Source organism: Apium graveolens, chromosome 6 (genome assembly GCF_009905375.1).
Source record: "Apium graveolens cultivar Ventura chromosome 6, ASM990537v1, whole genome shotgun sequence".
Taxonomy (NCBI): Eukaryota; Viridiplantae; Streptophyta; class Magnoliopsida; order Apiales; family Apiaceae; genus Apium; species Apium graveolens.
In genome coordinates this window covers 23,084,013-23,096,680 of record NC_133652.1, presented here as the reverse complement: position 1 = coordinate 23,096,680, position 12,668 = coordinate 23,084,013, and the positions used below count along the sequence as shown (strand labels likewise).

The 12,668-nt window shown below is 40.5% G+C and overlaps 1 protein-coding gene across 1 annotated transcript; it reads right to left on the bottom strand.

The window, feature by feature from the left end:
- Positions 1-11,768: 11,768 nt before the first annotated feature.
- Positions 11,769-12,467, bottom strand: LOC141664770 (uncharacterized). Its single transcript, XM_074470725.1, has one exon. It carries the CDS (start codon positions 12,465-12,467, stop codon positions 11,769-11,771), a length of 699 nt encoding a protein of 232 aa, XP_074326826.1.
- Between the last annotated feature and the right edge of the window lie 201 nt (positions 12,468-12,668).

Sequence of the window (12,668 nt, the reverse complement as noted above, 5' to 3'; positions counted from 1 at the left end):
ATACATCATGTACCACAACTTGGAGTTGGGCGCTCCCTCTATGAAGGAGTTCAGCTATTTTTCAGCATCAAAAAACCCATCCCCGCCTATCACTTCTTTGTTGTCAACAAATGGTTGAACAATAAAGGGTTTAATGAAGGCAAGATCAATTATGAGAGGGACTTGAAGGAACCTTTCTTCTACATCTATGACGTTATGATGTCAAGAGAGCCCGGGTTCGCTTCAACCTAGAACCAAGTAAGTCATTTCCCTATAACGCATCCTCTTAACCTAGACGCGTCCTCTTTTTACAAAGTTTTAATCTTCTCTTCCTTAACAATTCCTTATTTTTTCTTACTTAGACAAAAGAGTCCAAAAGGAATTAACAGGAAAAAGAAAGAAGAGAGTAGAGAAGGTACTCAAGTACGCCGAGGAACATTTCAACCTCAAAGACATGATCACAGAGGCCAACCTTAAGAAGATTGGGGCTTTTTCCGGAAGGGTTGGCTCTCTTTATAAATATCAAGATTTTTATAATGGAAAGCCCGTCCTCACGGCCTCTGAAAAGGCTAGAGGGCTTAATGCCGCAGAGTTGGTTCAACTGGACATCAATAGACAAGTAGATTTAAAACAAGATATGAACAATCAGACATAGGACGCGTCATAAGTTTATGACGCGTCATGCGTATGCTCACCCTTCTTTTTACATGCATAACTTTAACTTAGTATGATTTATAAAAGTTCCCCACGTCCGTGTTTTTGCTTTGGACGCGCCTTAGTATTAGGGCGCGTCTCTATATAATATATGTGACTGATGTTTTCCGTAAGGTCGTTATATTGTTGTAAGTTTGTCACTTATACTTTTCTCATAAAACATGCACCTTTTAGCATTCACAATGAACACCTAGTTGAAGTAACACACACATCCTCATAACCCATGTCATTGTAGTTGATGCGTCATCTAATCAGGACGCGTCATCCCAGTAATATGGAACATTTTTTATGTGCACATAAAATGTTGGCTTCCGTGTCTTTATTTTTCAAATAATTCATAATATGCGTGCATATCATTTTTTATATTACCATACGTATTTTAACTACAGGGCGTGTCTACATTTCTGGACGCGTCCAGAACTGATAATTCACATGTTTTTTTCCAGATATGACTTCTCTTCCAAAAGGATTCGCTATTGGGGCTTCCAAAAAACTGAAAGCCAGAAAGAAGGCTCTTGCAAAGTCTGATCCAAAGGCCAATGACCTTACTCCTGTTGTGGTTCCTTCACCTCCCCCAAGATCATTGACACCACTGTGGTGAACATTTCAGATAAGGAGGACGCGCCCTCTAAGCACCAGAAGACAGTGCCCGATGACCAATCTTTTGTCCTGAGATATCTGGGCGCGTCCTCATATGGCACTTTCACAGAGGAAGAAGTTCGAGGCTGGACCTTTAGGACAGAGGAGCAGACTGAGCAAGCCATGGTAAGGGCTGCAGCTAAACTCCACTTGCATGTAAGGAAGAGTGCCAACATGGCTACAAGACTGAGGGCGCATCTTTCCACCACTGATACTGCAAAAAGCCAAGCTGAGGATAAAATCAGATCTCCGGAGAACAAAATCACCCTCCTTGCCCAATCTAAAGATGCAGAGATTCTTGAGCTGCAATTGGAGAAGGCGCGTCTTGATGGCCATATTACTGCCATGAAGAAGGCAGTTGATGGAATTACTGCTGAGAACTCCAAAATGCAACTGGAGCTAGACCTCCTAAATGATTACAGAGTGCATGGCTGGAAGGAGGAGAGGAAACTGGTGTATCAGAGTGGATTTGCAGCTGGGTTCGAGGAATGGTGATTTGGGTTTATAGCCAATGATCCAGAGTATCCTTTCTCCAAATTTGATAAAGATACCCAAAAATGGGTAGCTAATTTCAAAGTCAGAGCTGCAGATTCCATTAAGGATAAGAGGATCATCCTACGCTTTGAAAAGGATGACGCGTCCCCTGCTCCTTCTCCACATCAAGCTCAGCCTCAGCAAGCTCAACCTCATCCTTCTCCTCTAAAAGACCACAAAAAACAACAGGACGCGCCTCCGGCATAGGACGCGTCTTTCTCTTATTTATGAACTTTTTATGGACTATATCAAGGGTGCAGGCCCCTCAAGCCTTGCAGCTTGTAAACTTATTACTGGATTTTGTTTTTTTGTACTTCGATGAGATTTTTCTCTTTTTGTTATTTTTATGCATGTTATGCTTTAATGATCATTTCGTTTTCACATACATTGGGCGCGCCTTAAGCTTAAGACGCGTCTTATTTTGCTTAGTCCCTGTGTTTTGGTTGTTTAACAACCCAGGTGATGTATAATTTTCCCTTGGCATGATAACATGTCATATACTTTTGTATTTAGGCAAAACACAATACAAATAGGCGCATCCTAGTGTTTTGACGCGTCTGCCTTTCATTTTTTGAAGATAAGTATTTTCGACATATCATGCTGGATGCGTCCTTAAAAAGGACGTGTCCTCATTTTCAGTTATGGAATACTAAAATTAAAGGAGCATCAATCAAGATTACTTGGGCGCGTCCTCAGACCCAAAACACGTCCTAGTTCCAGTTTTATTTGAGTTTTTTTTTTAATTTCCACTTTGTTTCTACCTTTGTAAATATAAGACTACTTCTCAGGGCGCGTCCTGTGGTGAGGACGCGTCATGCGACCAGGAAAACTCACAAACAAACAACCATTGGAAATTTTTCAAAGCTTTTATTAATAATACGCTCTGGTGTCAAAAGTGCACCAGTCCCACGGCTACTATGCTCTGTAAGGAATTTATTCAAAAAATGATCATTCAACTAGTTCTAAGGTAAGTAGTACATACACTACCCCCCCAGGCTAGGAGGAATTTTATTGCTTCTAGCCTACAATTTGGGCACAGCCCTAAGTATATAATATAAACATGATATGTAAGGGGCCAAAGCCGCGCCTTGCTGATAATACTTTCGAAGATACTCCGCGTTCCATGCTCGCGGAACCAGCTTTCCTTCCAAATCTTCAAGGTGATAAGTACCCTTCCACAAAATTGCTTTTATCTTGTATGGTCCTTCCCAATTAGCTCCAAATACTTGCTGAGAGTTCTTCGTGTTTGGCATTACCTTCCTGAGCACCAAATCTCCTACCTTCAACAGTTGTCCATTTACCTTCTTATTGTAATACCTTGCAGCACGCTATTGATATACCGCAAGCCTAAATTGGGAACTTTCCCTTACTTCTTCCAAGAGATCCAAATGAAGCCTCTAGTTAACTTCTGCATCATCATCCTTGTAACGATCTCTACGAAGCGACCCAGAGCCAACCTCCACGGGGACCATAGCTTCATATCTGTAAGTCAGCATAAACGGAGTTTCGGAGTTTCCCCATAGTAGATCTTGGGGTAGTATTGTAGGACCACATCACCTTTGGGAGTTCTTCAAGTCAATTTCCTTTGCGCTCTTCCAGTTTTATCTTAAGGGTATGCTTTATTATTTTATTCACGGCCTTTATTTGCCCATTGCTCTGAGGATGATAGACCGCTGCAAACTCCTTCTTAATTTTCAAATCCTCACATAATTGCCGCAACTCCTTGCTGTTAAACTGCTTTCCATTGTTAGAGACAAGTTTGTAAGGAATACCAAACATGCACACGATAGAGTTGAAGACAAAATCTTTATTTTCTTTGCGGTGATAGTTTCCAAAGGCATAACTTCAGCCCACTTAGTAAAGTAATCAACCGCGACCACTGCATATTTGACATCTCCTTTAGCCTTAGGCAGTTCTCCAATAAGATCAATCCCCCACATGGCAAACGACCATGGATCACCATAGGCGTCAAGAGCGTCGCTAGCATAGACGAGTAATTTACAAAGCGTTGGCAGCGATCGCAGGCTCTGACAAAATTTGCGGCATCCTCCTTCATAGTAGGCCAATAATAACCTTGGCGTAAAACTTTTATCGCCAACGAGTTACCCCCCGAGTGATTACCACAGATTCCCTCATACATTTTCCTTAAGATGTAATTTCCCTTTCTTCATCAACACATCTGAGCAGTGGTTGATTGAAGCCCTTTTTATACAAAACTTCATCATATACCACATACCTTGCAGCCTGGTAGCGGAGTCGTCTAGCCTTGAACTTATCCTCTGGAAGTGCTCCCTTGTGAATATAAGCAAGAATGGGTGTCATCCATGTTTCCTTGGGATCCTCATCTACTTGCATCACCTCAACCTCTGGGATACTAGGAATCTCCTGGATTTCTAGGGGTATAGATCCCCACAACACAGCCTCCTGCTGGGATCCCATTTTCTCCAGGGCATCTGCGTTGCTATTCTTTTCCCGAGGTACACATTCCAGCCTAACATCTTTCAACTTTCCAATCAGGCGCTGCGTGCACCTCAAGTACAATTCCGTCCGCGGTCCTCGAGCTTGAAACCCCCCATTCACCTGGTTTACCACCAACTCTGAATCGCTCTTTGCAATTAGGTTCTACACTCTCATTTCCAAAGCGATCTTTAGGCCATTGATCAAAGCTTCATATTCCGCATCATTATTCGTTGCATAAAATTTGAAGTGAATTGCACTCATCAGATGATGGTCTTCCAGAGACACGAGTACTATGCCCGCGCCTCCTCCTCCATTGTTAACCGCCCATCGGATGGGGCCCATCCACATGCAAGATCCACCAAGGATGTGGAAACTCCTCTAAAGACTCCTCAGTATGAGGGGGATGCAGCACTACCAAAGCCTTTTCATCAACCGCAAAATCAAAATCCAACAAGAAATCGACTAAGGCCTGTCATTTAATCATTGTACGGGACATGTATTCCAAGTCAAACTGCCCCAACTCCACAGGCCATTTCAACATTCTCCCCGATGATTCTGGCTTGTGAAGGACCTGCCGCAGAGGATATGATATACGGACTTCAATTCTATGGGCCTGGAAGTATGGGCGTAGCTTCCTCGACGCAAGGATCAAGGCATAACCAGCTTCTTCATACTTGTATAGCGAGTTTCAGCATCGTGCAATCGCTTGCTCACATAATACACAGGTGACTGTTGCGCATCCTCTTCCCTTACTAGCATAGCGCTGATTGAATACTCAGAAATTGAAAGGTATAGGATCAGAGACTCCCCATCTAATGGCTTTGATAACATGGGAAGGTTCCCTAGTTGTTCCTTGATCCTCCTAAAAGCTTCCTCACATTCTGGTGTCCATACAAAGTCTTTCCCTGCCACTTTGATCGCCTTAAAGAATTCTTTGAACCCGTCGGATGATTTAGAGACAAATCGGCTCAATGCGGCAATCCTCCCAGTTAGGTTTTGCACCTGTTTCACACTGGTGGGAGATTTCATATCTAGAAGTGCTTTGATCTTTGCAGGGTTAGCTTCATTCCTCTATGATTGACTATGAACCCCACCTAACACGCACTTCTACGGATTCAGCTTTATGTGAAACCTCCTTAGAATGTTAAACATTTCTATCAAGTGCTTGACATGATCGTGTGCCTCCTTGGATTTTACCAACATATCGTCCACATACACCTCCATGGTTCTTCCGATCTGATTCTTGAACATCATGTTCACCAATCGTTGGTAGGTCGCGCCTGCGTTGATCAATCTAAACGGCATCCCTATGTAGCAGTATAGCCCTCTATCAGTAATGAAGGATGTATGCTCTTGATCAGGACCGTAAATGGGAATTTGATTGTAACTGGATTATGCATCCATAAAGCTTAACAAGGCATGCCTTGCCGTCGCGTCAACCAACTGATCAATTCGTGGGAGCGGAAAGTTGTCCTTCGGAAAAGCCTTATTGAGATCTGTGAAATCTACACATGTCCTCCACTTTCCATTCGGCTTTTTCACAAGCACCGGATTCGCGAGCCACTCGGGGTAGTAAAATTCTTTGATCAACCCCACTTCCAACAGTCGGTCCACCTCTTCTTTTAATGCTATCGCCCTTTCCCCGCTCACTGGGCGACGCTTCTTTCGTATGCCAGTGCAATTAGGGAAAATGTTCAACTGATGACACATTACCCCTGGGTCGATTCCCACCATGTCTGAATTGTGATGACTGAGAATTTTGTGACGTAATTAAGTCAATAAAGTATGATTTATGTGAAGTGATTATAAAATATGTGATTAAGTGATGATTAATTTTATTTATTGTATATTAGTATCTGGGAGCGTAGATAGACGCGTTCCAATTTAAAGAGTCAGCTTAGGAGTTAAGCTGTGTTGTCGGGCCGTCAGGCAGAACGGAACCCGTCCTAAAAAGGGATTAAAGTATTTAAAATTTGAAATATGTGTTATTATGTGAAATGAATGTTTAAGTAAAGTATTGCGTTCTAGTGACGTGTCGGTCGGTAATGATATTGTGAAGCGTAATTGAAACGATGAGCGTCGGATCGTCAGGCAGAACGTGGCCCGGTACGCGAAAAGAGGAATAATGATAAAAAGGGAAATTTTTATGATCAGACATAAGTTGTGATGTGTGAGTATACGTGCTTGCTTGTCTGTATGCGTGATTACGTGATCTGTTGATATTTTTAAGGGAATTATTTGATTTAAATCAGGTTTATTTAACCTTTGCACATTTTTATAAAATAATCTGAGTAAGGTAAAGGCATGAGGTTTGTTTTATTATCTCCGAAATAGTCCTAGAGACTTTCTAAAAATGATAGACGGATTTATTTCATGATCGTTGCTTTTTAAAATAATTTTTATGTGTTAAAATGCTATTTTTAGCGTGAGCTTGTAAAAATCATATAAAATCAACCAAACGCTCAAAGTTTATTATGAGTAATGGTTGGAAAGCTAATTTTGAGATCTACGTTTTAAAATTATTATTCATTTCATTCTCATATTTTCTGAGAGAGCTATCTTGTGTTAAATGCAATCTTTGATAAAAAGAAAAAGAGAAAGGAGAAAAGGAAATTAAAAAGTTTGGCACATGACCATTTTACCCCTGCCAAACTCTTATAAAAAAAACCACCTCCCGACCCCTTTTCTTTCTTTTCACTCGGCCACTCCCTCATTTCCCACATTCTCTCATTTCTCTCTCTTTTTCTCTCTCACTCTCGAAGTCTCTCTTCTTCACTTGGTTTTTATGGATTCTTCCATAAAACTTCATCCTTGTTCCATATATAAGCTTTGATTCACTTGCATGTGTGGTTTGGTACTTGCATGCGAGTGTGTGTGTTTAGGTTCGGTTTTTGCCGAGTTCTTGTTTTATAGAACCAAGATGATGTGATTTTGTGATGATTATGTCTTGCATGTGTTTGTTGCTGTGATTTTTAGAAGTAATCGGGGGTTTTGTGGTTGGACACCCTCGAATGAAGGCACCACCGTAAAGCCACCGCCACCGGTGATGAACTCCGATGAACCGGTGGTGAGTTATGATGTGTAAACTGAACTCTAGACTATATAAATGCGAATTTTAGTGTTTGCATGTGGTATTTTCTATAAAGCCGAATGGGTTTTTGATTTTAAAAGAAATTAAGTTGATTTTTCATAATGAAATTGATGGTGGATAGTTGTTTATAGAAAGTATAGAATAATTAAAATTGATTAGTGATTTATAAACTTAAATTGATGCATGCATGTTGTGATTTAGGTGAAATTCGAATTCTTGGATTGTGTTAAGAAATTTAGTTGGTTTAATTGATAAAATGACTTGTGAACGATGTGTTATAGATATTGTTAGATGATTTTGGGATAGAATAAAGTGTGAAGTTAATTTGAATTATGCATATTGATCTATATGGTTAGGGTCGAATGATTGTTTTGTGTCAAGAAAGAAATTAAACAAATAAACTTGTGTGATTTGAATTTGGTGTTGATTGGTCAATAATTGTTGAAATTAAGATCATAGTTAAGCTTGCATATGGATTTGGAGTCATGTATGTAGAGATAAGTGAATGCATGTACGGTTAATTGGAAAATTAGACTAAGGTTTTATGTTGCTAAGTGATGATTTGATGTAAATGAGTGTTTGATATAATGAAGAGATGAATTTGAATTGCATGTGAGCATGTATGTATGTTTTGGTTCGAATTATTGTTGATAAAGGAAAGGTGTTAGTTTAAATGTTGGATTATGCTAAGATTAAAGTTGCATGGTGTAATTTTTTTTAGAAATTTGATTGTATATATATGCTTATGGTTCGAATTTTGATGTTAAAAGAGAGGAAAATGATTCTTTTTAAAGGTTTTTGATTGTGCTATATGTTTATGTGAGCTAACGTGGAAATTGATTGATTTTGTGGTTGGTATTTGCAAGAAGGTCGAATAGGCCATATGAACTTAGAATTAAAACTTGATTTGTGGTAATCAAAGAATGATTGAGTGTGTGTATGTGAATATCTATGGATTTGGTTGTTTAATTGTGGTATGTGATTTGAATTAAGGAATAAAAGAAAAAGGAACTAAGTTGATTGATTTTAAAAGCTATAAGTGATAGTTATGGTCGTAAAGATTTAGTTGTGAATGAATCGTGTACTCGTATGAGTTATAATCGTTTCATTTGAAGAATATTCAAGGTTAAGCGAGTATAAGTTGATTATTGAGTATATAAAGATATAAAGGTTATGAGAAAGGAATGTGTTATGTGCTATGTGCATGTGTGTATAAGCTATACTTGTATAGTTCGAGTCGAGAGTATAATCGAGCTATCGTATTAAGTGAACGTTCCGGGAACGAGAGTTGAGAAACTAATTAAGGTTTTGGTTTTGATTGTAGATTCAGAGCGTGAGGGCATTCAGGCTAAGAAAGGGAAATGTATACTAGGTGTCAGTAGTTCAACCTTCAGGAAAGCGAATTCAGGCAAGTAACTCTAACTACTTGTGTAAATGGTTATAGAGAGGATATTGTTCATGCTATGTAGAGTATTGAACTGTTAAAGTAATGAACCCCTGTTATTGATTTGAGATACCCTGTCTTCGATCTTGTGAAATTGTTATTGATAAGCTTATTGATCCAACCCCTTTGGTAACTCTTTTTCCTGTTCTAATTATTTGTTATACCATGAACTGTTATAAACCCTATAAGTACCTTTATGAACCCCTTGTAATGATTTTTCATTCCTTGTTTACCTTATTCTCTAATGATCCTTGAAACGGTTTTGATTTCCCTAACTTGAGTAGCATGTTATCATTGATCAAGATCCCTAGAATTGAACTTTGCTTATCCCTGATTCAATCCCTTAACTTTGAAATTCTTGAAATTGAATTTAAGAATGAGTTTCGACTTGACAAAGTCCGAATGATTTCATATTCTTGGTAAATGTAAAATGAATTTAGTAAACCTACCTTTTTCCAACTCAAGGTTTTCCAAATGAATTCCTGATGGATTGGATTGGGACGTAAGAGGCTAGTGGGACTAGTCCAGTCATAGTAAGAGGCTAGCGGGGCTAGTCCAGTTTAAGGTTGAAATTATGTCTTTGGTACCTTAAAGACCGGATGGAGGTCGGTACGGGCTGATCACCCGTATTATTATGAAATGAAAGATAAAGTGGTCCAACCAAGGGTTCCATAATGATTTTGAAAGGAATTGAAATTTTCTATTCAGTAATTGATTCTTTGAAAATGAAAAAGATTTATATTGCTTTGATTGTGATATTGTGGAGCTTAAAGATTGTGAACCCTGACTTTTGATTCTGTTGATCATATAATTGATTCCTTATAATGAAAAGATTTGTCACTTTCCATTTGAAAGATCTGTTTTGATCCTTTAATAATTTGTGATGAATGTCGGCTTCCACCCTGCTTTTAGCCTTGTTCCTTGAAAGCCCAAAATTTTCTTCATAACCCCTTTAATAACCTGAAAGATAGAAATCTGCCACCTAGACCTGATAAAGTAGAATGCCCTGAGATCAGTAAAGTATATTATGAATTTTGTATGGTAGAACTGCTGTTTAGTTACTTGATGAGTTTTATACTCATATGTTTTATTTTAATCTAACCATGGCAGTTAAGCAAGAAGATGGCCAGGCTTAGGCGCACTGCTCGTAAGAGCGTACCTGGTGGTCCCTATCGTGTTGAGGGCTTCCGGTTGCCAGAGCAGGTAGTGGTATTTCTGAGTGAGCAAGCGCTCAGAAGGAAAGTTTTAAAGATACAATGGGTTATCTGTCGGTTCCCAGCCGGAATCGATTATGTTTACTTAATAATATTTTGGGGTTGTAAGTTATATATTATGATTGGTAGTTGTAATCTTGTCGCATACTTTATCCTGTTGATCCTGTTAGTAGCTAATCGGGGTTTATGCTTATTTAATTAGTAGATTAAAGGTGTGTGGGTCCTCATTTCCTAATCCCGAGATTGAGGGCGTCACATGAATGACTCCATGCGAAGACATCGAGATTTTTAATCAGAAAACGGGTAAGCCTTTCCCTCATTTCATAACTTAGTTTAGATCCCACCTTCAAAACCTTGCTTGGGTCATCCTTATCGATCGGAACAGATATTGTGTCTTCGGTCGGCTCCGTTTTCTCTGCAGGTATAGGGATCCTGGGATCTAGATCAAAATCAAAGTCCCGGGGGTCCTCAACCTCCATTCCTGCATCCGAGGGCGCATCCCTATATGTGGGAGCATCCACCTCAGGACAAGGCATGACTTTGTGCAGTGCGGGTGTAGAGGGCGTGTCCTCATTTTGAGGAGCATCAACCTTAATTTCATTTTCACTTTCCAAGGGCGCGTTCTCATTTTGAGGAACATCCACCTTGAGGCTACTTTCGAGGCTTTATAAAATTTCACTTCTTCCTTCCAACTTTTTTTCATTAACCTCCTTCCGCATGATCCCTTCTATATGATTCACCGCAACTTCCTCCACATTACGGATCCTCGAAACATTCCCCAACGTTAAAGCAGGGGTCACGGTAACATTTGTTTCTTCTTCCTCTGGATTTTCCACAAAGTAATGGGCATTAACCTCTCCACTTGGTTTTGCCTGAATGTCTGTCGTATCTTCAAATGGAAGACCTTTTGCCTCATACCTCCTCCTGCGAAATTCTTTGATAGCCTTGTGATAGAAGTCGCGTGATTCGTATCGCGACCCTCTCAGACTGCCCACTCCGTTAGGTATTGGGAACTTTATCATCAAGTGATGTATCGAGGTTATCATCCTGAACGCTCACAACTAAGGTCTGCCCACCAACATGTTGTGCGCGGAGTCCTGATCCAGCACTTTGAAGTCTATCATTTGAGTGACAGATAGAGCTCTTTCCCCAAGCGTGACAGGAAGCCTAACTGAACCCATAACTCTTACTGCCTCTCCTGTAAAACCGTAGACGTGTGCATCTTCAAAATTCATGTCACTATCTGGGAAACCCAATTTTTTGTACGTGCTGTAATACAAGATGTTCGCAGAGCTCCCGTTATCCAAGAAGACTCGATGCACGTTCATTTCCCCAATAAGCATAGTTATCACCAGCGCATCGTTATGGGGATGATGTACCCATATTGACTCTCTCTCCCTGAACGTAATATCAGCAGATTCCCCTTTGAATATTTTTGAAGGTCTATCTTCCAAGCTATGAATGTTGGTGAGTGGTGACCCCGAAGGCCGAATTCTATGGTAGAGAACGCTGGGTGTCGTGCCTCTCTTGCATTCCTTTCCAACGCTCGATTGTTATCACCAACAAATGGATGTCCTCTGAAGATTTCCCGAATACTTTCAGCCCTTTGGAACTTAACCTCCGCTGTCTTTTTGACATCATTTGCCTGTATGGGATGGCTTTCATCTTTCCCCCTGTCATCGTTTCTTCTGTGTCATTTCACCTTATCAATCCAATCTCCCAGATATCCGGCCTTGATCAATGCTTCAATTTCATCTTTTAGGTGACGACACTCGTGGGTGTCGTGGCCGGTAGTCTCATGGTAATCGTAATATTTTTTCTTGTCTCTACTCTGCCATGAAGTCAGACGGTCTGGTTTCTTGAAAATTCCTCTGTCCTTATTTATCTCAAAGATATGATCAATGGATGCTGCCAGCGGAGTGTAATTACTTACCCTCTTTTTATAGTTTGACGGTGGACTCCACTCTCTCCGCATGTTCACGGCATTCACCCTATTAAGGCTTCGGGCATTCCGCCGATAATCTGGACTCACGGATCTGTCTCTCCTCTTAGCCCGCCCCTTAGAGTTGTGGGTATTATCATTTCTCTTTGTTTTGGCAAGCGATTGCTCAATCGCTTTGAAGGATTCCGCCTGTGCAAGTACATCAGCTAACGACACAGGGTCCTTTCCTTGCAGGTATTTCCAGAAATCTGTTCCCACGCGCAGACCAGCTATAAGAAGTATTTTCATTATCTCATCAGTCGCGCCTCTCACCAAGGTAGACTCTGCATTGAACCTTTTGAAGTATGAGGTCAAGCTTTCCCCTTCCTTCTGTTTCACATTGGCCAATGTGGTAACCAGTGGCGTATATTTCACCGCCGCCTGGAACTGAGTTAAAAACAAGGTTTTCATCTGTTCCCAAGATGTGATCACCCCTGGACCAATTTTTGGAAATTGTTGAGCACCTTCTCTGAAGGTGGCCACCAGAAGACGACATCGTGCCAAGTCAGGCACCTAATATACATCCATCTCAATGTTGAAACCCCCCAGGAATTCCACGGGGTCGGAGTTCCTATGAAAACGCAAGTCATTAGTTATGTTCCTGTATCCTGC